Raw genomic sequence first — 27,452 nt, 5'->3', positions numbered from 1 at the left:
GAGAAGGTCATTTCAGCCCTATATGGATGGATCCCTTCTTGGGTGGCCAGGCCAGTTTGGAACGTCCACATTCTGTCCTGCTCACCTGCTGCAGACCCATACTGTCATAGAAGACACTGACTGAGGTCTCATTACGTAAATATAGGCTGGAGGCCTCCATCTGGGAAAGGGCGAAAAGTGTGTTCCAGCCCTCTGATGGGTACAGTTTATACATCTTGACGCTGCCTTCAACAATGAACCAGATCTGGGGGCAGAGAATCCAGAAGGGACAAGAAGAGGAAAAGTGAGGATAGCTGCTTAGGGATCCAGGCTGGATCCCTTGTGGTATTGGGGAGGGGTGCCCTGGGTGAGGGGCCCTTGGACCATGCAAGGGACAGAGTCCCCAGAGAGGGGTCTTGAGTTCAACAGAGGAATCAGAAGCCAAGGAGTGCTTGGACCAACCTCCTATTCCTCACCTCTTCAGTCTCAGTGACACAGGCCACTTCGCCTCGGTAAGAGCTGGTCATGTACTTTATTACGGATTGCTTGGGGAATTCCGCCAGGTAAATGAAATTCTTATAGTCATAGCTGAGTGGGGGAAAGGCAGGGAATCCATGTTTGTTCAAGGGCATCTGAGAGGAGTCCAAAGAGCTCAGTCTCTCTCTGCTGGCCTCCATGCAAATCCCACCCATTCCTCCCCACCTCCCTTACCCTTTCCACCCCAAATTCCCCAGGCTAAACATTTTAGGAATCACAGAATCCAGTGCCCCTACTGGACAGGTGGAGAAATAGAAGGTTTGAATCATATGAGTCAAAGGCCAGAATTAGAACTCAAGAGCTCCATTTGCTCTAGCCCAGAGTCTTAGGGCTATCAAGGCCAGAATCTAGACTTAGTAATAACTAGCATTTATGCCATACCAGAGCTTTACAAATACCATCTCATTTCATACCTTCTCAACTACTCTGGGAGGTAGGTGCTATTGTTCCCATCTTACAGATGAGGAACCTGAGGCTGAGGCACTTGACCAACATCAAGTTAATTTGAACTCGGGCCTTCTTTACTCCAAGCCCAGCACTTCATCTACTCCACAGTCTCAAAGTCTAGTCACCTAAGTGATTTAGGACTTTATGGGCAAGAGGAGGGCTATAGCTAACTCCCAAAGGGAGGTTGAGGCTACAGTGACAGGTTTCTGGTCCCCCAAATGGCTACTGGGCTGTATATCCTCCCTCCCCACCTAGTTTCCCCATTGCCCTCACCTCTGCAGAATAGCATTGCCCCAAATGAACAGCAGTTTGGTGAAAGGGTTGTGGAACAGACCCTTGGGGACCAGGGGATAGTCAGTGTATGTCTCCATGCCCATCAGCATCACAAAATCCGTGTCCTTACCTGCCCAGGGATCCAGCACTGTTGCAGTGAACTTCCCCATCTCTTTCCCCTACCCCTCTCCCAACACCCTAACTGCCCCCCTTCTTCCCCAAGCCCCCAGCACTCCAGCCTCTCGCCTTCCAGCCCAAGCCAGCCCTCTCTCCCTACCCAGATTTCCCGGGGTCTTTTGCCTTTTGATCCCTCTTAAGTTCTCGGGTCTCTTTTCCTCCTACCCAGGGGAATGAAGGGGGGAATTTGAAAGAGCATGGTGACTGAATCCAAGTAGGAATCCTTAACAAGTACTCTGTACGCCAAGAGCTGGAAACTTGTCTTGTTGCCTTGGGCAAACTCCATGAGAAGGAAGAAAGTTTGTTCCTCCCCTTGGTACACCACCCAGTGAAGCCAGCACGCTGAAGCTGCAGGGATGTGGCCAGGATTGCTGGTCTGATGCTGTCCAGTGGAAGTCTTTGGCCCCTTCCAGGAAGGACCCAGAACCCCTTTGGGCACTGACAGCTTCCTTGGGGTTTCAGGCCCTCCCCTGTGGACCCAAATAGCCTCGGCAAGACCTCCTCTCCCCAGCCTGCAAGCTCTCCAGAGAGCTTGGGACCTTCCCAGGGATGATGGCCTTCCCAGGTCCCTGGACACCCTGAGAATCAGAGCCTATCTGGAGAAAGTGAAAAGACCTTATAGGTCACTGAGCCCAATACCTGCTTTTTATAGATGAGAGAGTTAAAGCACAAGTCAAGGTCACAAAACTAATCAAACCAGGATTAACCAAATCCAGCCCTCTGTTTCCCACTACCCCTTACTACCTTCTTCCCCAGCCCTAGGTCCCAGACACCTCCCCCAGGGGACTCCAGAACTACTATATCTCTCCCTCCTCCCATAAACCCATTCTAGGTGGTGAGTGGGATGAGCAGCTTCCCACAAGCTGCCCCAGGCAAGCACCAAACCTTTCAAGATGTCACACAAGGATCTCATAATAGGCATCCTCTTAAAATTCACTTTGCCATCTAGGGAAGAAGGGAGGAATGGGGCATGAGGACAGGGGTCAGTCCTAGGGTTAAGGCAGAGCTGCTTCCTTCTCATTCTCTGGCCTTAAGAATGGTACAGGAAAAGTAGCACTAACCCCTGGTTAGAGGGAAGCCACAAGGGTACTCTACCCAAAGGAAGAGAGGGATGTGCCAGACCTTGTCCCCAATCTCAGAGTGGTGTGGGAATCACTCTCACAATCTACTTTCTGTTTCTCCTTTGGGTGTCACTGTTGAACCCCAAGCCCTGAGCCTTGCACTTACCTCCTACCGGATGCTCTAATACTGCCTCCATGCAGTGGGATCTAATCCCAGTCTATCTCAAGAACTAGATTTAGATACCACATCACCAGCATGGCACTGCCCCTAGATCTTACTGTCAAGCACCCTGAAGGTGGGATCCAGCCATCCGCACCAGAAACAAAGCAAGATTATATAATGGCCTAGCATTCTTGGGATAAATAAATTGGATGTTTGGTGCTTCTGTTTTTTTTTTTTTTTTTTTTTTTTTTTTGTGCTCTGGGCAAGCACACCACCTGCCTTATTATCCTTGTTAAAGCTCTGTGTGGCATTACTACCCGAGTTAACAATAACAAGTTTAGGGACTGGTTGAGGAAGCCTCCTTTTTGTAGAACCCACTGATAGGAGTTAAGATCTTTGAAGAAAGGGGCTGGTTTTTTTCTTCTTTGTATCAGTGGTTGGCACAGAGCAAGCACTTAATAATAGACACTTGTGGATCGACTGAGTGAAGCATCATCTATTCTGTCAATTATGGGAAGAAAGCACCAATCAATTAGTTAGTTCTACTGTGAGGGAAAAAAATCACATACCCATGTAAGTGTATATTGTTCACTTGTTTCAGTCATGTCTGAATCTTAGTGACTGCATTTTGGGGTTTTCTTGGCAGAGACAATGAAGTGGTCGCCATTTCCTTCTCCAGCTCATTTTACACATGAGGAAAGTGAGGTAATAAATATTTGAGACTGGATTTGAAATTAGGACTTGGGGTAGCCAGGTAGTACAAAAGATAAGATCATCAGGCCTGGAATAGGGAGGACATGGGTTCAAATATGACCTAAAATACATAACCCTGAGCAGGTCCCTTAACTCCTATTGCCTAGCCCTTACCCATCTCTGCTACAGAATTGTATGTATTGTAAGACAGAAAGGGTTAAAAAAAGAATACAATCATGTCTTCTTGTCACCAGGACCTGTGCTTCATCTATTGTATCACCTCACTGCCCTGCTATCCTAGGGAGGCAACTCAGAATACATATAGAGAAGAGAACTGCAAAAATTGCAACACCGACCCACCCTCCAATATCCAGCATAGGAGATACCAGACCCATGACTGTCAAAGCTGGCTCAACTCCTGTGAACAACTTGATAATATCCCTTTTTGCAGGACCCTTGTGGGTAGGAAAGAACCCCAACCAAAGGCTGTCTTCTCCAGCTGAAGGCTCACTATTCTTACCTTCTCTTCAAATCTTGGGGTTCAGAATCTCTCTTCACATTTTGCTGACTCCCTTGGGCAGGGCAATTATCTCATTTATCATCTTCCTGAGTTTAAAGTTGACCTCAGAATCTTCCTAGTTGGGTAACCCTAGGCAAGTCAACTCCACTCTGTCTCAGTTTCCTTGGAAAATGAACTAGAGAAGAAGTGGCAAAACCACTCCATTGTCTTTGTCAAGAAAACTCCAAATGAGGTCATAAAGAGTCAGACAGGACCCAAACCATTGACCAATAACAACTAGCTATCACTACCCATCAACTCAGTCCTACTTACACACTGCTGAACATCATTAATACAAGTCTCACTGCTGTATGAAATGATTTTTTTTACCAACTTCTATCTCCTAATCTAAAGAGGATCCTCAAAGCTGCATAGAAATTCTTTAATTCTTCCTTGGGGGGTTCTCTATCTAGCTCCTCAGGGCAGCTGTTTCAAATCTTTTCTTCCCTCCAATCCCAACTGCTCTTCCTTTCCTTTCAGCCAAGGATTATCTCAGGTAAATTTAACAAAAGCAGACAGAGATACATGACTGAGAAAAACCATTTTATTAACAGTGATACATATAACTTTTTTTTGAATGTATAACTGTTAACAAAGCAGCTCAGACTGGCCACCTCAGTAAAACCAGAAATCCCAATGAGAAGAGAGAAGGGACCCTCTCTATTGACACACAATAAAGAAGAGGTCTTGGTAGTCATGAACATCACAATTGGGTATACTAAGAAAAGTGAGCTGGCCTTGCCCCTCTCTTGACAATTAAGGAATGTTAATTGTTTTATTGGATTCGTCTGCATCTTGTAATCACTGCTAGGGGATCAAGATGACTGGATTTGCTGCTTCCTTGGATGAGATAATCTTTCCACACCAATCAAAAACAAAGTGCTTGGAGGGAGCCATAAAATCAAATATAAAAACAGGACAAAGATGGGGGACCCTCCTACTGATTCAATTTAAAAGGTACAAAGAGAAGGCTGGATTCTTGGGTTTAAGGCAAAGAAAGAAGGAAGGTCCCAGGACTCCTCACCTTCCTACTATGCTGAGGTTCAGGCAGTTGGTGGGATTTTTGGGTGAGGGCTCCAGCCCAGAGGGAGTGCCTTGCTACCACAGCTACTGGAGGCTCAGGGCTCTGACCATAGCTGGCAAGGAGGCAGCTAGAGGAGAGGGGTAGAGAGGAGGGCAGCCTGGTCACAGTCTTTAGCCACCACTCCTCCATCTTGGGCCTCTGCCTCTGGAAGTTTTGACCTTGGGGAACATTCAGCTTAACTGGCTTAACCCAGTCTATCAATAGTGCAGAAAAGAAGCCTCCAGAGGGCAGAAAAGCTCAACTTCCAACACCTCTCCCCCACCTACTGCACCGATAGGTAGGACTTAAATAGGTAGGACTCCAGCTGACTGGGATCCCAGGGCAAAGACAGCAGCCACAACAGAATACCTTGGTACCACCATGGGAAGATCAGGGCTCTGACTGGGCAGCTGGCAGGGAGATGGCTGGCAGAAAGGAAGAGAGGAGGACGAGGATAACTACCTTCAGCCTTTACAACTTCACTTTCACTTTCAGCTTCTGCTGACAGCTGGGGAAGATCTGGTCTGGGGCACATTAATACAACAAGTTGGTTCCTTCAGCCTAATCCAGTTAACCAGAAGAATAGAGAAGAAACTTCTTCAGGGCAGAAAAACCCAAACTCATAGATCCAGCAAATAAACAGAGGAACAAGAATAAAGCCAATAAGGAGGGGGAAAGAAGGAAAAAATATGAGTAAACAACAGAAAACAAAAAGAAATTACAATCAACAGCTTCTATTCAGGTAATGAACAAAGAACAAATGGAACAGAGGAGGACCAAGGAACACTAAGCAAAGAAGAACTCAAAACATAATTTAAAAAAAAAACAATTAAGAGAGGCTGAAGAAAACTGGGGAAAGAACTTAAAAAGCAAAATAGGTCATCTGGAAATAGGCACATAAACTAAAATAAGAAAATAGTGTCTTAAAAGCCAGAATTGACCATCTTGAAAATGAGGCAAATAAAGCGAAAGATAACCTACAAAGAAAAATAGATCAAAAGGAAAAGGAGGATCAAAAAGTCAAGGATGAAATTCAGTCTTTAAAAATTAGAATTGCACAACTAGAAGCAAATGACTTCACAAGGCAGGAAGAGTCTATAAAACAAAATCAAAAGAATGAAAAAATGGAGGAAAATATGAAACACTTCATTAGTAAAACAACAGACCTGGAAAATAGATCAGGAGAGACAATCTGAGAATTATTGGACTACCAGAAAATCATGAGAAAAAAAATTCTGGACATCATTCCAGGAATGATCTGAGAAATTATCCAAGAAAACTGCCTTGATATTCTTGAACAAGAGGATAAAGTAGAGATTGAAAAAATCCACAAATCACCTCCTGCATTATATCCCCAACTGACAACACCCAGGAATGTTATAGCCAAGTTCAAGAACTTCTGGACCAAGGAAAAGATACTATAAGCTGCTAAAAAGAAACAATTCAAATATCAGGGAGCCACAGTCAGGATACACAGGACCTGGCTGCAACCACACTGAAAGACCAGAAGGCATGGAATATGATATTACATTTAGAAAAGGAACCAAGTCTACAATCAAGAATCAACTACCCAGCAAAATTGACTATAGTCTTTCAAGGGAAAGTATGGTCATTTAATAAAGTAGATGATTTCCAAGCATTTCTAGAGAAAAGACCAAACTTAAACAGAAAATTTCATGCCCAAATACAGAACTCAAGAGACTCACCAAAAGAAATTAAGAAATTAATTAAGGAAAAAATTTTTTTTCTCAAAGGGCCCAAATAAGGTCAAATGATTTGTATTCCTATATGAAAAGATGATATTGGTTAAGTCTTAAAATTTTTTATTATCATCAGGGTAGCTAGAAGAAGTATATACTTAGAGGGTAGAGTGACAAACTGTAGAGGATATGTAAAAAAAATTTTTTTAAACTAGGGGTAAAAAAGAGGATAATATTAAGAGAAATGGGGAAAAGAGAAAAAATGGAGTAAATATATATTTCATAAAGAAGCATACGGGTAGAGAGGGGAAGAAGACCAATACAATGGAAGAGTGGAAGACATTGGCAACAGGTAATACTTAAATCTTAAGCTCATTGGAATTGACTCAGAGAGGGAAGAACAATCAGATCTATTGGAGCAGAGAATTTTATCATGCCCTATAGAAAAGCAGAAGTAGTAATAAACAGATGAGTGGGTAGGGGAGCAATACAAGAGAGGGAGAGGCTGGAGGTCATTTAAAAGGCACTATAGTAAGAGGGGAATAATGAGAGGAGAGGTGGAAGGGGAGTAATATTAGGGAGGGAAAAGGGGGGAGACTGACTAAAAAAGCAAAAAGTTGGAGGGGAGGGTAAGAGGGATAAGAGAAAAGGCAGAATCAAAAGAAGAAGTCAAAATGGAGGGGAATACACAGACCATAATCATAACTTTGAATGTGAATGTGATGAACTCACCAATAAAAAGGAAGTGGATAGCAGAATGGATTAAAAACCAGAATCCTACCATATGTTGTCTATAAAAAACACATTTGAGGCAGGTGGACATACACAGGGTAAAAGGAAGAGGATGGAGGAGAATTTACTGGGGTTGCAACTGAGACAAAGAAGGCAGGAGTAGTAATTATGATCTCAAAGAAAGCTAAAACAAAAATAGATCTCATATTAAAAGAGATAAGGAAGGTAATTAAATAAGGAAGGTAACTAAATCTTGATGAAATTAAATAAGGAAGTAATTAAATCTTGATGAAATGAAGTATAAATAATGAAGAAATATCACTACTCAACATATATACACCAAATGGTACAGCATTCAGATTTCTAAAGAGAAACTAGAGGAGCTTAAGGAGGAAATAAATAGTAAAACCATACTAGTGGAGGACCTCAACCTTCCCCTATCAGAATTAGATAAATCAAACCAAAAAAAAAATAAGAAGTGAGGGAAGTGAATGGAATGTTAGAAAAATTAGAGCTAATAGATATCTGGAGAAAAATAAATTGGGAAAAAAAGGAATATACTTTCTTTTCAGCAGCACATGGCACATATATAATGATTGACCATGTACTAGGGCATAAAAACACTGCAAACAAAAGTAGAAAAGTAGAAATGACAAATGCAATTTTTTCAGACCATAAAGCAATAAAAATAATAAGGGCTTATGGAAAGGCAGATTTAAAATTAATTGGAAACTAACTAATCTAATTCTTCAAAACTAGTGGGTCAAAGAACAAATCAAAGAAACAATTACTGATTTCATTGAAGAGAATGACAATGAGGAAACAATATGTTAAAATCTATGGGATGTAGCCAAAGCAGTACTCAGGGGAAATTTTATATCCCTGATTGCATATCAACAAACCAAAGAAGGAAGAGGTCAATGAATTGGTCATGCAACTTAAAAAAACTAGAAAGAGAACAAATTAAAAATCTCCAGATAAAAACTGAATTGGAAATCCTAAAAATCAAAGGAGAAATTTATAAAATTTAAAGTAAAAGAACTATTGGACCAATAAATAAGACTAGGAGCTGGTACTTTGAAAAAACAAATAAAATAGATAAAACATTGGTTAATTTGATTTAAAAAAGAAAATCAAATTGCCAGTATCAAAAATGAAAAGGGAGATTTCACCTCTAATGAAGAGGAAATGAAAGCAATTATCAGGAGCTATTTTGCCCAGTTATATGACAATAAATATGACAATTTAGGTGAAATGGGTGAATATTTACAAAAATATAAATTGCCTAGATTAACAAAAAGAAGAAATACAATATTTAAACAATCCCATCTCAGAAAAAGAAATTGAACAAGCCATCAAGGCACTCCCTAAGAAAAAATCCCCAGGGCCAGATGTATTCACAAGTGAATTCTATCAAACATTTAAAGAACAACTAATCCCCAATACTATACAAACTATTTGACAAAATAAACAGAGAAAGAATTTTACCAAAATCCTTTTATGATGCAAATATGGTACTGATTCTAAAGCCAGGCCAACCAAAAACAGAGAAAGAAAACAGACCAATCTTCTTAATGAATTTAGATGCAAAAATCTTAAATAGAATGCTAGCAAAAAGACTCCAGCAAGTTAATATGAGGATTATTCACTATGATCAGGTGGGATTTATACCAGGAATGCAAGGATGGCTTAATATTAGGAAAACAATCCACACAATTGACCATATCAACAACCAAACCAACTGAAATCACATGATTATCTCAACAGATGCAGAAAAAGTCTGACAAAATACAACACCCATTCCTATTGAAAACACTAGAAAGTATAGGAATAGAAGGACCTTTCCTAAAGATAATAAACAATACGTATATCTAAAACCATCAAACATCATATGCAATGGGGATAAATTAGAAGCTTTCCCAATAAGATCAGGAGTGAAGCAAGGATGCGCATTATCACCTCTATTATTTAACATTATACTAGAAACACCAGCAGTGGCAATTAGAGAAGAAAAAGAAATAAAAAGGATTAAAGTAGGTGATGAGTGTTATATTGGATCTCTGGGAGCTTGAAGTTCACCTTTGATTGACAGATAAGTCAGTTGGATGGAATGTTCCCAGGGAGGCATGCGAAAGGCAGGAGGGGCAGTTGAGAACCCCGAGAGAAGTTCTGGGTCTTTGACCTGTGCTGAGGCGAGAGATCGGGGGATCCTGGTCTTGGGAGTGAGAGGGTGGGGTGCAAACATCTCTCTGCAAGCTCTTTCTGTACTTGATATATCATTATCAACCTGTACCTGACCACCACCTCAGTGTCTACTATCCCTAGATATTAGGAGTTTCATCATCTAACTATCTAGGCTTCCCAAAGCCTGGGAGGGATCCTGGAAGTGGGCAGGAGACGAAGAAGAGGGTGGAAAGTGTGGATATATCTCAACTGTTAAGGCTAAGATCTATAGAAGAAACTGAAGATTTCCCAGCAGTTTACCTACTCTGGTTTAGTCCTGGCCAGGCTGAACCAGAGGGAAGCTAACATTGTTTCTTCATTTGTCAGCAGTTGGGAGTTTCATTACTAACAATTAAAGTAGGGTTTCCTATTACCCCAGTCCTTTACCCTTATCCTTCTTATTAATATATAAAGTTTAAAGTACCTTCCTAAATCAGTTTCAAAGCTTGTTTGGGAAGGGAGACAACTCAGTCAGAATATCGTCGTTATCCTAGCTGAAGAGCCCATATCAATATATCAATTAACCCCAGGTGGGTCCTGAAGGGATAAACCTCTTTGACCTGAAGGATCCTGCTTGGGCAACTGTTATAAAGGAGAAGTGTCATCTTATTCCTCTCTACATTATTTCTACCACCTCAAATAGATACAAGGGACCTCCTTTATAACAGGAGACTATCATTCTCTGCAGATAATATGATGGTCTATAATTACAGAATCTTAGAGAATCAGCTAAAAAGCTAGTGGAAATAATCAAATATAGAGAGCCAGCTCTATATACCAGGGATTTTCTGAATGGCCTAGGCTGGGTGTCAGATGTAAAGACAAAACGGATTGGAAGCACAGCTTATTAGCTCAAAGTGCTCTGAGGTACAATGGAGTCACTGGTTTATTATATATGAAATTAAAGCTCCCTTTCACCCAAAAGCACAGGGGAGGTTTTCACAGCTATGAAAAATTGCATTTTCAACATAGACAATACCAAGAGGCTTTAGAAACTTCAAGGTGAAGATAAGAACCATGCTGAACTTTTGGCTACCTTATTATCAGCAAGTTAAGTCTGGGAATATTTGTTAGGTTGGGAAGTCCCTGATTTTTTGGCCTTAACTGTCTCAAACTTACTCTTGAAACCCAGTAGGCTACATTACTGACCAAAGGGGAGAATGTTAACCGCTTGACTATTGGTTTGCTAAGAACGTAAAGCTTTCCAGTAAGACTATATTGCTTTTTAATAAGAAAAGGTATGAATCATAAAAGGGGTCAAAAGAGGAATCTCATATTTTTATCTTAGATAGCCCAATCCAGTCTTACTCTGATTATCAGAGTAGAAGGGTTAAGACACAGTTCTGCCAGGCTGCGTTAACCTTTTGATGGGGTCCAGATAAAAATATCTGTTTGAGACTCTGTTTCTCTTAATGGCCTCCCACATATTTGTCCTTTTCTTTTAAATTGGAGTGATTTATTACACAACAAAACCTTTATTAATGAAAAGAATCATAGAGAAAATTTAACCATCAGCTCTGGATCTGATGGGATTTATAGATTATGCTGTTTCTTTATGGCTCACAACAATCAACAATTTTAGCAAAGTTGCAGGAAACAAAATAAACCCACATAAATCATTAGCATTTCTATATATTTCCAACACAACTCAGCAGAAAGAGTTAGAAAGAGAAATTCCATTTAAAATCACCCTAGACAATAGAAAATATTTAGGAATCTATTCAAGACAAACACAGAAATTATATGAACACAACTACAAAACACTTTCCACATAGTTAAAACCAGATCTAATAATTGGAAAAATTTTAGTTGGGTAGGATGAGCAAATATAATAAAAATGGCAATCCTACCCAAATTAGTGTACTTATTCAGTGCCATACCTATCAAACTACCAAGAAACTTTTTTATAGAATTAGAAAAAATTATAACAAAGTTCATTTGGAAGAACAAAAGATCAAGAATATCAAAGGAATTAATGAAAAAAATGTGAAGGATTGGGGCCTAGCAGTACCAGATTTTAAACTGTACTATAAAGTAGTGATCATCAAAGCAATAAAACAAAACAAGTACTGGCTAAGAGAAAGGAGGATCAATGGAATAGACTTGGGGTAAATGACCTCAGCAAGATAGTGTACTATAAACCCAAAGATCCCAGCTTTTGGGACAAGAACTCACTATTTGACCATAAAAAAAACCAAACTTCTGGGAAAATTGGAAAATAGTATGGGAGAAATTAGGTTTGGATCAACATCTCACATCCTATACCAAGATAAATTCAGAATGAATAAATGACTTAAATATAAAGGAAATATATAGAAATGCTGATGGGTTTATTTTAGATTGATTGGGAAATGGCTGAACAAATTGTGGTATCTGATGGTGATAGAATACTATTGTGCTGAAAGGAATAATGAACTGGAGGAATTCCATGTGAACTGGAAAGACCTCCAGAAATTGATGCAGAGCTAAAGAAGTAGAACCAGGAGAACATTGTACACAGAGACTGATACATTATGGCACAATCGAATGTAATGGACTTTTCTGCTAGCAGCAATGCAATGACCCAGGACAATTCTGAGGGACTTGTGGGAATAGAAATGCAGAAGAAAAACATATGATTGATCACATGGCTCAATGGGGATATGATTAGGGTTTTGGCATTAAAAGATCACTCACTCTACTGCAAAAATGAATAATATGGAAATAGGTTTTGAACAATGATACATGTATAACCCAGTGGAATTGGTTATCAGCTCTGGGAGGGGGGAGGGAGGAGGAGAGGGAAAGAATATGAATCATGTAACCAGGGGGAAATATTCTAAATTAATTTATTTTTAAAAAACATGATTCTGAGAAGGGTTCAAAACAATTAAGAACCCTTGGTCTAAGCAGAGGACCTTTTTTCTCCTTTAATAAGAAAAAAAAACGGGCTACCTCACTGTAGCTCATTAAGCACCCTTCCCTCCCCTTCCCCATACTATTATCCTACCTACTCCTTTATTCCTTTACTTTGGAGGAATACATGGCCTTAATCCTTGCTATTAGTCCCTCTACCTGTGCTATTTATCTGGCCTCCTCCAGTAGCCTGTGCCAATGAGCATTACATTTCTCATATTCAGTCTCTCAATCTATTAGCTCCTTCCATGTTGCCTCAAACATTCCAAAAATCCCTTTCATTCTTAACTTACATTCAACTCTGCCAGTACCTGAAACCATTATCTTTGACTTCCTTTTCATTGCCAATCTCTTACAAAAAGCCATCTATATTCATTGTCTTCATTTACTTTCCAACTGATTTTTTTCATCTTCAACAACCTTGGTTTCCTACCTTACAGCTCAACCGAAACTCCTCTCTTCAAATTTGTCACAATCTCTGAAATTCTAAATCCAAAGGTCTTTCCTCAGTCCTCAGCGTTCTTGACCTCTGAATCCTTTGACATGGTTGCTCAACCTCTCTTCCTGAACACTCTCATTTCTTTAAGTTATTATAACACTGCTATTTCTTGATTCTCCAGTCTTCTGACTGAAAAGAAACCCTTCTTGGTCTCTTTGCAGGATCTTCTCTCCATATCATAACTTTCTTCACCCACATATACCCATTATTTTTTCCCTTCATTGTAAAAACTGTTCTTTGTGGATATGTTTTAAGATAGTTTTCCTTCTTTTTCCAATGCATTCCTCTTTCTCATTTCTCATTCTCTTTCATTTATTTTTAGAATCATCCCAACAAAATTGACACCTATATCCTATGTCTAAGAAGAAGACTTCTGGTATAATTATGAAGTTCTTAAGAGTTATAGGTATCCTCTTCCCCATTTGGGAATATAGTTTAACCTTATTAAGTTCCCTATGTTTTCTCATTCATGTTTACTTTGTTGTGCTTCTCCCGAGTCTTATGTTTGACTATCACATTTTTTATTCAGCTCAGGTCTCCTGTAATTTTCTTTTTTTTTAAAGTTTAATTAATTTAGAATATTTTTCTATAGTTACACAATTTGTATTCTTTCCTTCTCTCCTCTTTCCCCCTCCCATAGCCAATGAGCAATTCCACTGGGTTTTACATGTCATTAATCAAGACCTATTTCCATATTAATATTTGCACTGGGGTGATCATTTAGAGTCTACATCCTCAAACATATCTTCATCGAATCATGTGATCAATCAGTTGCTTTTCTTCTGTGTTTCTGCTCCCACAGTTCTTTCTCTGGATGTGGATAGAGTTCTTTCTCATTAAGTCCCTCAGAATTGTCCTAGATCTTTGCTGCTAGTAGAGAAGTCCATTACAATCAATTGTGCCACAGTGTATCCATCTCTGTGTACAAGGTCCTCCTGGTTCTGCTCCTTTCACTTTGTATCAATTCCTGGAGATCATTCCAGTTCACATGGAATTCCTCCAGTTCATTATTCCCTTGAGCACAATAGTATTCCATCACCAACAGATACCACAATTTGTTCAGCTATTCAATCAAAGGGCATCCCCACCTTTTCCAATTTTTTGCTACCACAAAGAGCGCAACTATAAATATTTTTGTACAGGTCTTTTTCCTTATCTCTTTGGGGTATAAACCCAGCAGTGGTATGGCTGGTCAAAGGTCTACAATTGTTTTCTGACCAGGTATTCAATACCCTTATTGTTTTTCTGGCACTGAGCATTCTTGATGCCTCTTTTCGTTGTTGCAGGTTCTCCTATAGTGACTCTAGGGCCCACAGCTAATGTCGCTTCTACCACACTGCACTCCTAGCCAGCCCCCATTATAGTGTCTGTAGACATATTTCCTTCATCCTGAGGGGCAAGAAAAATGATTCACTGTGACTTTTTACTTACATTATTCTTATGAAGATGATTCCCACATCAATATGCCATTTTCAGCCTTAGCATTGAATCTCCTAAACCTTGGGCCCATATCACCAATGTCATAATCAAACTCTGGGAGTTGAGAGTCTCACCTTGATTGACACCAACTACTTTGTTAGATGTCTCCATTCATCTGGATGCTCAACAGGCTTCTCAAACTCAAAGTGAAACTTGTTCTCTTTGCCATTGTGATGAGTAGATCAAACTTTCTTTGGGTAGTACAATTTTCAAGGTAAATTGAAAATCTGCAATTGGTTCCCATAAAATGGAGGAAGGGACAAGAAGTGATGTAGAAAAAGGACTATAAAAAGTCCTGAACTTCCTATCCAAGGGGCTTCTTCTACACACCTTTAGCTAGAAGATCTTTAGAGGTATAAGCTAGTTATGTTAAATGATTCATTGGGGAGATGTCTCCCAAAGAATCAGAGGGGGGATTATGAAGAGTGAATCAAACTTTTTTTGTCTATAAATCAGCAACTTTTAAGTTAATCAATCAAAAACTTAAGCACCGCTACTTAACACAAGTATTAGAGTTCACAAGTCACTTGCCAGAGTGGGTGACAACTCCAGAGGCCACTGCCAACCCCCTTAGGCAGTACTAGGTAAATTGAAGGTCTGCAATTGGTTCCCACAAAGTGGAGGAAAGGACAAGAAGTGATGTAGAAAAAGGACTATAAAAAGTCCTGAACTTCCTGTCTAAGGGGCTTCTTTGGCTTTTTGGAGAGTTCTTTGGGACTTGGACTTGGAATTTGCTTTTGGAGTTCCTCTTGGGAGACTCTGCATAGGCGAGCTGGACTGAAGGAGGAGATTCTTTCCCTGGATCCTGCATGTTGGCTTGCTGGGTGAGTAGCTGGCTTTCCTTTCCTAGCTTCTGGAGAGATTGGTTCCAGAGAGGCCATTCTTTTCCTGGAGGAGGCTGTGTTGGTGGAACCTTTGCTGAAGACACCACCGAGAATCCTCTGGCTGAAGATTACCGAGCCCTGCCAGGGCTGAGCCAGACACCAAGCAACACTTGGGGTGATAGGCTAGACATTTTCTCTACCCTCTTCTTACATTTCTCCACTTTCACTCTTTCCATATCTATAAATAAAGCTATTAAAAGTCATTTTGACTTAAGCTATAATATTTTTAAATTGGTGACCACAATATTATTTTAGAATTTTCACATTAGCATAAAAACCTAATTTTTATAATTCTTACATACCCAACCCTCCTCTAAATTTCCTTTTTTCTGTTATGGATACTATCATTTTTCAAGTCACCTTGATTTACAATCTAAAATTATTCTTGTTTTTTTCCTTACATTTTCTCTTATATCCAAGTTGCTATCAAGACTTATCTCCATGTCCCAAATCCATCCTCTTCTCTTCACGTCCTTGTTCAATATACTATAGCATTTAGGCTCTTATTCCTTTTGCCCAGGATATTGTAAAAGGCTCTTAATTGGTCTCTCTGCTTCAAGGATCTCCCTTCCAATCCATCTACTATATATCTACCTATTAATCTTCCTAAAACACAGATCTCTCCTGATCATATTCCTACTGAAAAACTATTTTTGTCCCCATTGCTCTAGAACAAAAGACACACTCCTCAGACTGTCATTTAAAGGCCGTTGTGGTTTTCTCCAAGCTATTTTTCCAGGCTGATTTTTAATTGCTCCCCTTCAATCAATTAACATTACAGTTAGAAATAGAATGTAGTACTAATATTCCTCCTCCCAATTCTGTCTTGCAAAGGATGCTGCCATTGAAAGCTGTCTCTTACAGGAAGTCTTTCCCTATCATTTTACTTCCTATAACCCTCCCCTCAAATTCTCTTATATTTCTGTGTGTGTGTGTGTGTGTGTGTGTGTGTGTGTGTGTGTGTGTGAGAGAGAGAGAGAGAGAGAGAGAGAGAGAGAGAGAGAGAGAGAGAATGAGAGAGAGCATGAAATATAGAGAGACAGACAGACTAGAGAGACAGAGAGATCCCTCAGTAGAAAGCAGGAACAAATTTTCATTTTGTCATGGGCATTTCAAATGCAAAATAAAACTTAGGACAGATCTCAACTAGAAGGGATTTCAGAAGCCAAATGGTCCAACCCTTTTGTTTTATAGATGAGAACCCAAAGACCCAGGGAGATAAAGAGACTTGCTCAAGGTCATATGGGCAATAAATGATGGAAGTGATACTTTGCAAATCAGATGCAACTAAAGCATTAGAAGGACCAGTTACATCAATTTATGTAAGAAGTATTCTTTTAAAAATTTACTCTAATTTCTCCTAATGTGTAAATGCATTTTAAGTACAAATCATTATAAGCGGATTATTCTAATTTTACTTTGAATTAAAATTTTCATTCTACCGTCTTCATTTTCTTTGCCTTATGGATGAAAAACAAAACAAAACCATACACTGCATCTAATGAGGCAGCTTGGTCCTTCAAGGTACTCTTAATGTCCATTTCTTCTTAATATATATAACTTTACATCAGGGTGAGAGGAGGGTTGGGGCCCAAGAAAAGGAGATCCTGACAGATCCTGGAATCACATATCACCAACCCATCTTTTTAGGGGCTAGGAGTCCCTTTTCAGAGAAAGGAAGTTAAGGGAGGCTACCTGTGATGGTGCCAAAATAGAAGAAGCCCTCCTCATGGCCCCCAGACAAGGCCATGACATACTCAGAGCCGTTGCTATGGATTTCCACAGGACATAGTTTCTTGATACACCGATTATGCAAGACTCGGACCCAATTGCCTAGGGAGGGGAAAGGGAGGACTTTTCTCAGGGCTGGAAGTCTCCCCCACCTCCTCCAAGATTGGTACCCAATCATTCCAAAAGTGGGAAACTGAATCCCAGAAACTTCTCAGGACCATTTATGAATGCCTTAGCTTCCTTCAGGAAGCCTCCATCATCTCCCAAAAGTTGCTATTGAACCAACAACCTGCCCCACCCCCAAAACCTGGTTCTGTCTCTTTCTCATATTCTTCTTACCTATTATAATATTCTGCGCTTGGGTCATGTCCCTGCTACAGGCTCTAAGACAAAAGGATAACTTACTCTTGTATAAACCCTAGGCAAAGGGGAAAAGTTCTATGACCAGTTAGATGAGCTCCTTCATTAATTAGATGAGCTTACAGGTAACCTTTGGAGTTCCTCCTCTTGGAGACATTGGGCATGCCCACTGGCCATCCCCTCTCTTCTCAATAAGGTGACCACAGACATGCCTACTTTCTCCATGGAAGGACCCCCATCAGAGATCCCAAAAGTTCACTGCCCTCCTTGTAAATTGAGCCAACTGATCCTCATTCTCCTTGGCACTCTTCCCCTCAATCACCCCAGCTGGCTCCTCCTCAACATCTAGGTTAGGATTCTGCACCCTCTGTACTCTTTTGTGCTGGGATCAGACCTCAGGCTCAGAAAAACTAGTCTGTTCCAGGGTGGGAAGGGGGAGAAGCTAGAACTAAGAGAGAGGGCCCAAATCCTATGCTCTTCCAATCCCCAGATTCTCACTGGTGCCAGGGGCTTTTTGGTCCTTGTTGAAGTAGTCGCCAGTGAAATAGTAGATAAGCTGGTTCTGTCGGATGAAGAGGGTGCTTTCAGTGGAGACGGCATCAAAGATGGAAGCTGTGAACTGTTCCTGAGGGCACTGAAGTGAGCCCAGCCAGCAGCTATCAATGTTCAACTGAACCCACCAGTGCAGGAGTGGAGGATCACAAGATTGAAAGCAGGAAAGAGACATAGAGGCCACCCCATCATCATTGTAGCCAGCCCCATCATTTATAAAGACACTGAGGTCTGAGAGGGGAGAATGAAGAGACTTGGATGAGGGACTTGGCAATTCAAGGGCAGCTTGGAGGCTCAAATCCTCTTACTCTGACCCCAATACACCACAATATCTCTTTAGCAGAGGGATGAGGCTGCATGCCCCTTGGCTTGGTGTGGCCTTGCCATGCCCCATTCTTGAGGATCAGTGTCTTCTTCCTTCATATCCCTCCCTCACTTCCCAGATCTAGAGAATGTCCACTCTTCCCCACCTTCCCACCCACACAGTCAGCTGCCACTCAGCTTCCCTCACCTCCACCAGGGCAAAATCCTCAAAGCCAGAGTCAGTGATGAGAATCATCTTCTCATCTGGAATGCCTCCAAGGATCAGCACAGGAGCCTGGCCCATAGTAGCCCAGACAGGCTTAGACTCAGTGTTGATAAAGTCTCTGTGGGTTATGCCCCTGGCCTAAGAGGAGAGGCCCAAGGGACACAATGGGAGAAGAAAGAAGAAAGAAGAAAGACATGGCTTCTTTTATGCTAGGCCAGGAGGGATCATCTTCCCCACACCCAATGCCCCTCAGCTTTGCTCCCACCCCCCCTTCCCCTACTTTCTCTCACCTCAGTTCCCAGGGTAAAAACCAGTTTGCCCTTCTCTCTTTTCAGAAACCCGTTGATATTCATCATGAACCTGCAGAGGGAGAGCGAGAAGCCTCCTAGTCTCTTGGCAGACTCAAAAGAGACTTCTCATCCCAAACCCTAACTTGATGCCCAGACACTGGCCCTCTGAAGCTCCCCCCACACCTCTTATTTTATCAGTGAGAAACCTGAGGCCCAGGGAGGGTCTTAGAGCTGGCAGTTTTCTTCATAGAAATGATAGTTGAACCCATGGCAGCTAATGAAAGATTAGCAAGTATAGCTTAGAGGGGTAGAGCCAAGGTGGCAGTACAGAAGGCCACAGATATTCTAGGTGTCAAAAGGCAGGAATTTGAACCCACGACCTCTAACTTCAAATCCAGTGGTCTTCTCACTACATCAGAATGGCTCCTTTCAGAATTAAGGACTCCATTGTCTCTGAGTTCCCTTCAAGGTCTAGTATTCTATGGTCCTCCTCTTTTAATCCATCTCAATTGAACAAGCAGTTATTATTCACCTATGAGGTTCTAAGCCCTCAATAAGCTTATATTCTATTCATCTTTTACTTAGTTAGCCTCCCTGGGCCCCAGTTTCCTAATCTGCCAAAGGGAGGTAGTAAGATAGGTCATCTCTGGGGACTTTTCTGGTTTAGAGACTGCTTACTTAGTCCAAACTTTCTTCAGGGCTGAGGAGACCAGCTATGAACTCTACCATCCTCTGGTCCTCACAGGAATCCCTGGGACCCCACCCACCTGGCATTCCTAATGAGCTCTCCCAGTCGGTTGCTTTTGATTTCAATTTCCATCACGAGACTGCCATTCTTTATGGGCATTGGGGTGAACCAATTCAAGATACAGCCCTCCTCAGCCAAACACGACCCTATCAGGTGAGAGATGGAATGAGGTGGGCACAGGCCTGGGGGCCACCCTCCCCCAGCCAGCACTGCCTCATCTTCCCTCCTCAGCAGAATCCTATCAGGGATCGGGGCCTTGATGCAAAGTGCCAGACTTTTGTGGGCTAAGCTTCTTCTTCCCTCTTTCTTCTACTGGATAGGGGTTCCCACAGGGAACTAGCTTGGTCTAACAAGCCCAGCTTTCCAAAGAAAGGGCCACTCTACCCTCCCCAAATATGACAAAACCCAGGGGTCAAGAGTTGACACAAAAGCCACCCGAGGGCAATTGAAGTAAAAGTCCAAGGTGCCAGCTGGTGTGGGATACCGAGGTCTTTGGGACCTACAGCTGACTCTGGGCTAGGGAGCGGGAGGCAGATGAGCATTCAAGGAAGTCTACCTCACCAGGCCTGCTGTGCAGGCCTCCTCTCAATCCACACACGCATGGCCCAGGTACCAAATGGGCAAAAGACAGAGCTACTCCTCATCTGGTCCTACTTCTTGGCAAGAGCCCTCTGGAGCCTCCTTCTCCAAGATGATGTCCCTCCTATCCCAGTGGTGCCCAGTTGTTGGAGGATGATCCTCACCGTGGCTTAGAAATGGTGCTCCTTCCATTTCAATTTGCAGCCTTTCTGCCTTCCACTTCCGGAAGTTCACAGGGGCAGAGAAGGTGACCACCACAATAGGGACAAGGCCCTTAAGGAAGCCCCCACGGACAAAGGCTTCTGGGTTCTGAGAGCAGGTCAAAGAGGTAGTGACACTGACCAGTCTATGGGCTTGGCCAGACCCTCCCTCTCTCATTCATTATGTAACTAGGAACCACCTAGCCTTAGAGCCTCTGACCCTGCCCATCTGGCTGAAGCAGGTGGGAGACTGGGACAGAGAAAAGAATTCTGCCAGGCAAAAACCCTGAACAAAGCTTCATTCCTAGAAGCTGGAGAGTAGAAAGCACCCTGTGGGTCAAGAAAGGCACCAGTCCTGTCTTTGTCCAGGTGAGCCCTCCAGGATCAAAATTTCCTTCTAGTATTTTACTGTCCCTCCCCAACCATTACTAATAAACAGGAATCCCCCTGAAGGGTAAGCCTTTTTTTTTTTTTTTTTTTTTTTACCCTTAACTTCTGTGTATTGGCTCCCAGGTGGAATAGTGGTTAAGGGTGGGCAATGGGGGTCATGTGACTTGCCCAGGGTCACACAGCTGGGAAGTGTCTGAGGCCAGATTTGAACCCAGGACCTCCCCTCTCTAGGCCTGACTCTCAATCCACTGAGCTACCCAGCTGCCCACAGGGTAAGCCTTTTAAGAGAGGACACATAGGAATTGACTTCTAGGAATGGAGTTGCCCATCTGCCAGAGGAGACAAAACTTTCCTGCCTCAACTTCCAGGGAATCTTCCAACAACTCTCCATTCTAGGAGAGTGCTGAGGGTTAAAAATGGAAATTGGTTGGGTTGGGGGAGCAGGACTGGCAGTGTCCAGAAACTCCTTTTGGTAGGCTGGGGGAATTAGGTAGGAAGTGGAGAAGATGCGAGGGACAGGAAGCCATGCTCTGATGGGTGGGACCCCAAAGACGGTTTGGTGGAGGTAGAGGTCAGCTGCCTGGACTCAACCCAAGAGGATTTCCCCACCCATCAGCAACCCTCATTGCTCCATCCCTAAATCAGGATTTTTCCCTCCACCCATCCTATTTCTGTCCATCTTTCTGATTCTATTCCTCCCTCCACATTCTCTCCCACTGTGCACCGCTCACCTCTCCAGGGCAGGTATAGTTAATCTTCATGTAGTAAGGGAAGCCCAGGTACATCTGGAGAGAAGGGATACATCCGGCTCAGCAGGATCGCTCTAACCTCCCCACCCTGCCCCTATTTTCCTTTGAAATGCCCCTCTTCCCCTCCCATCCCCTAGGTACAAAGAAAGCCCAGAACAAGAGATGTTCAGGGCTCTGGGAGGGTGGGAGGTGTCTCCAGGGTCCTGAAGGCACGAAAGGGCAGGGACCAATGAGAGAATACAGTGCCTGACAGATGGGAAGACGGAAGGGTAGATGGCAGGGCAGAGGGATGAATGGGGCGGGATGGAAGGAGAGAAGGAAGCCTGGAGATGAGGTGAAGAGTCGGAAGGGAACTCGGAGCCCACCCTGTCCAACTCCCTCATTTCACATGAGAGGTCCCGGGTGACAGACAGGAGCCAAGTGGGACAAATGGAAGGTTGGAGGGTCGGAGGCCAGTGGGAAAGATGGAAAGGCAGAGAGTGAGGCAGAAGAAGGAGAGTGAGAGGAGAGAAAAGACTGGAGGGGCAGCCTGGCCAGGCATCTACCTCGCTAATGTCGGTGGGAGAATTGACCAGTTTTTTGAAGTATTGGTCGACAGAGGAAATCGGAAGCTGTTCAAAAAAGTGTTCGGTCTCGTAGCCTAATCTTTCATAGGAGTTGAGGGCCACTTTCCATTTGCACCGGTCCTCCATCTCTGCCCTCAGCAGGATTGGTAGGGGCGGCAGCAGCAGCAGCAGCAGCACTGATAGGGGCGCCATCAGCGTGGGAATGCAGAGCTAGGGAGCACAGGCAGGGAGTCATGGGGGGAAACCAGGGAAGGGGAGGCGCAGCCTGTCCTTCCCCTGGTCCTCTCCCTCCCCCGCACCCACAACGAGACAGTCTCAAAACGAAAGAGTTCCTAACACCCAGGAAGGTAGTAATCGCCCCTTTTCACCCACTGGGGAAACTGAACCTGGCACAGGGACTTATTCGCTCTAGGCCATTTGTGGAAGGCTGGGGAGGGGCACTGGCAGACCAGACCAGACCGAAGATTCACTGAGCTTTACTCTCCCTAAACCCCGCCTCTCTCTCCAGGCAGATTCTCTCCTCTTGCCCCTCTCCCGCCCACTCTCCTCACACTCCCGCCTATTGCTTTCTTCCCCTCCCTTCCTCGAGTCTTCCTTCTCTCCCTCCACCTCCAGGCCAGGGCAGGAGGACCAGACACACCCAGAAGGTCCAGATCCTTCCCCTCCCCTACAACCCTTCTGGTGACCAGTTTCTGGCAGCCAAAGGGTTAAGCGGTTAACGGTTAACCGCTAACTCCCTCCAGCACGTGCCCCTGGAACCCCGCGCGAACCTCCTCGCTGTGTCTCTAAGAGACCGCCTGAGAAAAGATGGAGACTTTCAGATGAAGGTGGTCCCTCAAGCCTCTCTGTGCCAACCAGTTAACATTTGGGGCGGGGAGGAGGGTGGAGCGGAGGGAGGAGGGACATTCAACTTCTTCAAAATTCCCGCGTGCTTCTGGCTGGGATTGCATTTTGCTTGGCCGGGATTTATTTGTAATTACATTTTGTTTTTTCCATTTATTGAGCAAATCCCACTTCAGACTCTTACTAGCGCTGTATGCCTCAGTTTCCTTAACTGTAAAAGAGGGTTAATAATAGCCTTTACCTTCCAAGGTTTTTGAGACTTTCCAATATTTGTGACCTTCTCCTCTGTCCTCATTCTCCTTCCACCTTTCTGCAGCTTTTGGCATCGTTGGTCACTCTCTCCTCCTCAAAACTATCTCCTCTCTAGGTTTGGGGGATACCACTGTCTCCTAGTTTTCTTCCCTCCCATTTGACTGTTCCTTCTCAATCTGCTTTGCTGAGCCCTCCGAGGGGTCCTGTACCTCTAACTGTAGGTGTCCCTCAGAGGGCTAGCCTGGACCCTCTTCTCTTCTTCCTCCCTGCTGTGTGGGATGAGAGTCAGTATGTAATTCTCAGAGCTGTAACCCTAATTTTCAAGTCTGCTTAGTATTACTACTCCTAGGAATAAAACTGCCCCCCTCCATAAAATTTTAATTTTCCTGACCTATTTTAAAAACCTTGAGAAGAAGTTATCTGTAGCCTGGGAAAGATGCCAGACAGAATAAGCTGAAGGAGGAAGGGGTTGCAAATGTATCCTTACTGCCCCAGGTTAAAAATCAAATGAAAGTCAGGTTTTTTTGATCATGGGAGTTTTTAGGGGTATCTAATGTTGAAAATCTGGAAAGATTTGAAGTGTCACAGCCCCCCCACCCCCACCCCAACTTGGACAGGGGGAAGGAGGAGAATCTTGTGTCAGGATTATTATAAAAGTCTGTGATTGTACATAGAAGGGAAGAGGGCATTTTTGTCTTGTGCAAGCAGCTTGTGGGATAGAATCCCTTTTCCTTCCCTTCTCCTCCCCCTTTCCTCCCTCTTCCCTGCTGTTTTCTCTAAATAAAGCTGCTTTTTCTCTGCCAGTGTCTTATCTAAGTCTGCTCTCTGATCATTAGAGTGATTTCTGGGGGTGTAAGCTCCCCCCAGATTCCACTCCACACAACTGTGTAATTAATTCTCAGAGTAGCATTTGGCTTGTAACCCCAATTTTTAAGACCCCATTTAGACTTAGCCTTGGAATAAAACTGCTCCCTCCATCCCATCAAATTTCTCTGCCAAAATCTTGAGCTTATCTGTAGTGTGAGAAGTACGCCAGCTCTAGAAAGAGGAGCGAGGTAATCAGGAGGAAGAAGGAACAGGGGGATTTCGAATGTATCTGTACTGTCCCAGGCTGAAAATCACATGATAGTCACCGGGTTTTGATCATAAGGGTTTTTAGGGGTATGTAATATCGAAATTCATGCATTCAAGACTGTGACTGCCCCTGTACAGGATTGGACGAGAGAGACGGAAGGGGAATTCTGTGTCAATATTATTATAAAAAGTCTGTGCTTGTACATAGTAGACAGAGAGAGAGAGACATTTTGCCCTGAGCATGCAGCTTGTAGGTGGTATTCCTTTTCTTTCCCTTCTCCTCCCCCTTCTCCCCTTTCCCTACCATTTTTCTCCAATAAAGCTGCCTTTGCATTCTATTGGCTTCTCCTATGTAGAGTGATGAAGATCTTCCAGATCCTCACTCCATACAGGTGATTCCCTGCCTGGGAAAGCTGAACAATAGAGAATACCTCAGTTTACCTATCTGAACAATAGGTGAATTAACGCTTCCCATTTGCTTCTAAAGAGCCGGTAATAAAAGATCAGAGAGAGTAGCCAATAGGGAGCAAGGCAGATGGCTAAAGGCCATCAGCAATCCAGATTCAAATGCAGAGAACAGCATATGTGAGTATCAGTAGGGACCTTGATGTGGGAGCTGTCTGTGTGGGTCTGTTGTGATTTGAAAGAAGAGAAGAGAGGGAGGAGCAGGAAATAGAGTCCTGGAACAGTATTGGTCCTTGATTAGACTATTAGAATAAGGGAAATAGAGGTTGCACCCTCAAGCTGGGCTGTACTTCTAGGCAAGCCTGCAGTAAAGCCTGTGTAAGTTGTCCCCCCAATTTCCTCTGTTGGTACAAAGTGGCTGAAAATTATATCTGAGCTGCTTAGTACGTTTGGGGTTTCAGCATACTGGTCTGAGCTGTTGTTTGTTTTTAGCGGGCATAGATTAATAATTGCTAAGACCTGAGCTATGACGTGTGCGTGTTTGTGGTTCAGCTGCAGAGCCATTTGTGTGTGAACAGAGAACCTCTTTGTCCCAGGGCACTTGAAAAAAGGTTATCGAGTTTAGGATAAATCCTGAAGTAATCTTGCAGACTCTCGAGTGACTTTGTGCTTAGAGGCAGTGCCAGTCTGTCAAGCAGACAAGAAGGCTAGATACTTTGATCCTTTAGAACAGTGATTCCCAAAGTGGGCACCACCGCCCCCTGGTGGGTGCTGCAGTGATCCAGGAAGCGGTGATGGCCACAGGAGCATTTTGGACCGTGGATTCAATGCAGTAACCAATTTGTGAACAAAAAAAAGAAACCAATTGCAAATAGTCAATCTCGGTGATTTAAGATCAAATAGAGCTGAAGATTACTAAATTGGTAGCAGCACACCAGTTCATCCTTCTCATTAAGATGATTTCAAATGTTTTAACTTTATTTGTATTACATTCTATTCTGAGTTCAATAAATAGTTTCATAATTTCAAAGTTCAATGTTTCTAATTTATGCCTTTCTTTACTATATTTTACGAAAAAGGTAGAAACATTAATACATATATCTTTCCTATTAATTGCTATTAAAATTTAAAAAATATTAATTTCCAGGGGCGCTAAGTAATATTTTTTCTGGAAAGGGGGTGGCAGGCCAAAAAAGTTTGGGAACCACTGCTTTAGAACAAGAGAGCCCAAGGTTTGAGTGACTAGTGTTCTAGGTTGTAAGATATCTCAGAAAAGACACAGTGAAAGACCTGGTGAGCCTGAGAGTGAGTGAATCAGGGAAAAGCTAGCTTGTAGGACATCAGGGCTGGGAAGTCTGGATTGAGTTGTTACCACGGGTAGGCCTTATAGAGCAGTAAGGAGGAAATTAAGTGGCTAAGCCAAATTTAAGCTGTGGCTAGAGAGCAAAGACCAAGATTTTAGGCAGAGACAATGGGACAGAGGCAGTATGCAGCCCTTTGCTAAAGAATGTAGCAGTGGAAGGGACAGATAAACAGGAGATTGAAGAGGAAAAGAATTGGGAACAATTTCATGAGAAAGAGAAGTTATTGTTTCCACTTGAAACCCCATCTCCTCCTGCCTTTTCACCAGTCTCAGGTGAAATGGTGCAGCAATGCTCATTGAGGGAAGTTCACCTGAGATGGAGTATTGAATTGGAGATAGAATTTGTTAGTGCTCCTCTGAGTTGTTCTAATTTTGAGGGAGAAATGGAAAGTCTCCTATGAGCAGGGGAAGAGCAGAGCCAGATCAAGCAATAACTTCCCGTAGCCCAAAGTGGACCAAGAGGTGAACAGGAATTCCTTCTCCAAGATAACAGTGATCCAGTCCATCAGGAAACTATAAGACACCTTGGGAGAATGGTCACTCAGGACATGAGAACAGATGTGCTCCAGAATCGAAACCTGAATGAAATCAAGCAGGAGAAAGACGAAACCCTGACTGATTTTTTAAAAATTCTGGCCTAGATATGACTGATAATTCTTGGCCAGATATTAGTAGAAAGCTCCAGAAAGTGGAAGATCAGGAAGTAAAGGTTACCTTCCTGATAGATGTGGGTGCTATTAGGTTGTCACCTATTGTGCTGCCCCTACAGGCTAAGCCTTGCAAAGTGAGACTCATGGTGACTGAGGTAAAAGGAGAGAACTTTCCTGTTCCCATCACCCAACCACTAATAGAATTGAAATTAGAATAAGAAAATATGGAAGACTAGAGATAGAGATATATAGGGGACAGAATCATTTGAGAACTGAAATCAGAAAGCTAAACAGGAGAGAAAAGGGAGTTCAGCCAATTTCTCGAACTGACTGAGAGATTTAGTGAACGGATACCTTAGACTGGATGTGAATGATCCCATGAGGCAGGAAGTCCTAAAGATCAGTTTTGTAAACAAATCATGGCCAGACATCAGCAATGAACTTCCAAAGATAAATGGATGGGTAACTAAACTACTACAAGAATTCCTCCAAAAGGCAGAGATTATATATGGAGAGAGAAGATCATAGCAAGAAGGAAATGTCCAGAGTTACAACCTAAATTTTGAGATCTCAGAGCAGAAGAGGTTAATGCAAAAGGAATATGCCAGATTTAGACAGATAGTGAGAGAAGAAATAAGGGAAATGCAGACTATGAGAGAGATGAATCATAGGAGAGAAGTGACTTATCCCCAAGAGAAGTATGCACTTGCTGTGACTGTAATCAGTCTGGACAGTGCCCCGAGAAATCAAATGGACAATGTCCAATGAAGGAAAATACTAAGACACTGACTTGCTGAGATCAGAACA

The 27,452-nt window shown here is 42.8% G+C and overlaps 1 protein-coding gene across 1 annotated transcript in view; it reads right to left on the bottom strand.

Annotated features, from left to right (window-relative positions):
- CATSPERG (cation channel sperm associated auxiliary subunit gamma) overlaps nucleotides 1-22,250 on the bottom strand; it is a 30,148-nt gene extending 7,898 nt beyond the window's left edge. The window contains exons 1-13 of the mRNA XM_044671152.1: nucleotides 22,038-22,250; nucleotides 21,475-21,528; nucleotides 20,318-20,462; nucleotides 19,594-19,720; nucleotides 18,827-18,896; nucleotides 18,519-18,674; nucleotides 17,954-18,125; nucleotides 17,060-17,197; nucleotides 2,299-2,358; nucleotides 1,579-1,761; nucleotides 1,237-1,366; nucleotides 456-567; nucleotides 86-244 (exon numbers count right to left, since the gene is read on the bottom strand). Coding sequence (XP_044527087.1) covers nucleotides 86-244; nucleotides 456-567; nucleotides 1,237-1,366; nucleotides 1,579-1,761; nucleotides 2,299-2,358; nucleotides 17,060-17,197; nucleotides 17,954-18,125; nucleotides 18,519-18,674; nucleotides 18,827-18,896; nucleotides 19,594-19,720; nucleotides 20,318-20,462; nucleotides 21,475-21,528; nucleotides 22,038-22,250 — 1,719 coding nt within the window. The remainder of the gene's footprint in view (nucleotides 1-85; nucleotides 245-455; nucleotides 568-1,236; nucleotides 1,367-1,578; nucleotides 1,762-2,298; nucleotides 2,359-17,059; nucleotides 17,198-17,953; nucleotides 18,126-18,518; nucleotides 18,675-18,826; nucleotides 18,897-19,593; nucleotides 19,721-20,317; nucleotides 20,463-21,474; nucleotides 21,529-22,037) is intronic.
- Nucleotides 22,251-27,452: the final 5,202 nt, after the last annotated feature.

Source organism: Gracilinanus agilis, chromosome 3 (genome assembly GCF_016433145.1).
Source record: "Gracilinanus agilis isolate LMUSP501 chromosome 3, AgileGrace, whole genome shotgun sequence".
NCBI classification, from domain to species: Eukaryota; Metazoa; Chordata; class Mammalia; order Didelphimorphia; family Didelphidae; genus Gracilinanus; species Gracilinanus agilis.
This window is presented reverse-complemented; position numbering and strand designations above follow the sequence as displayed.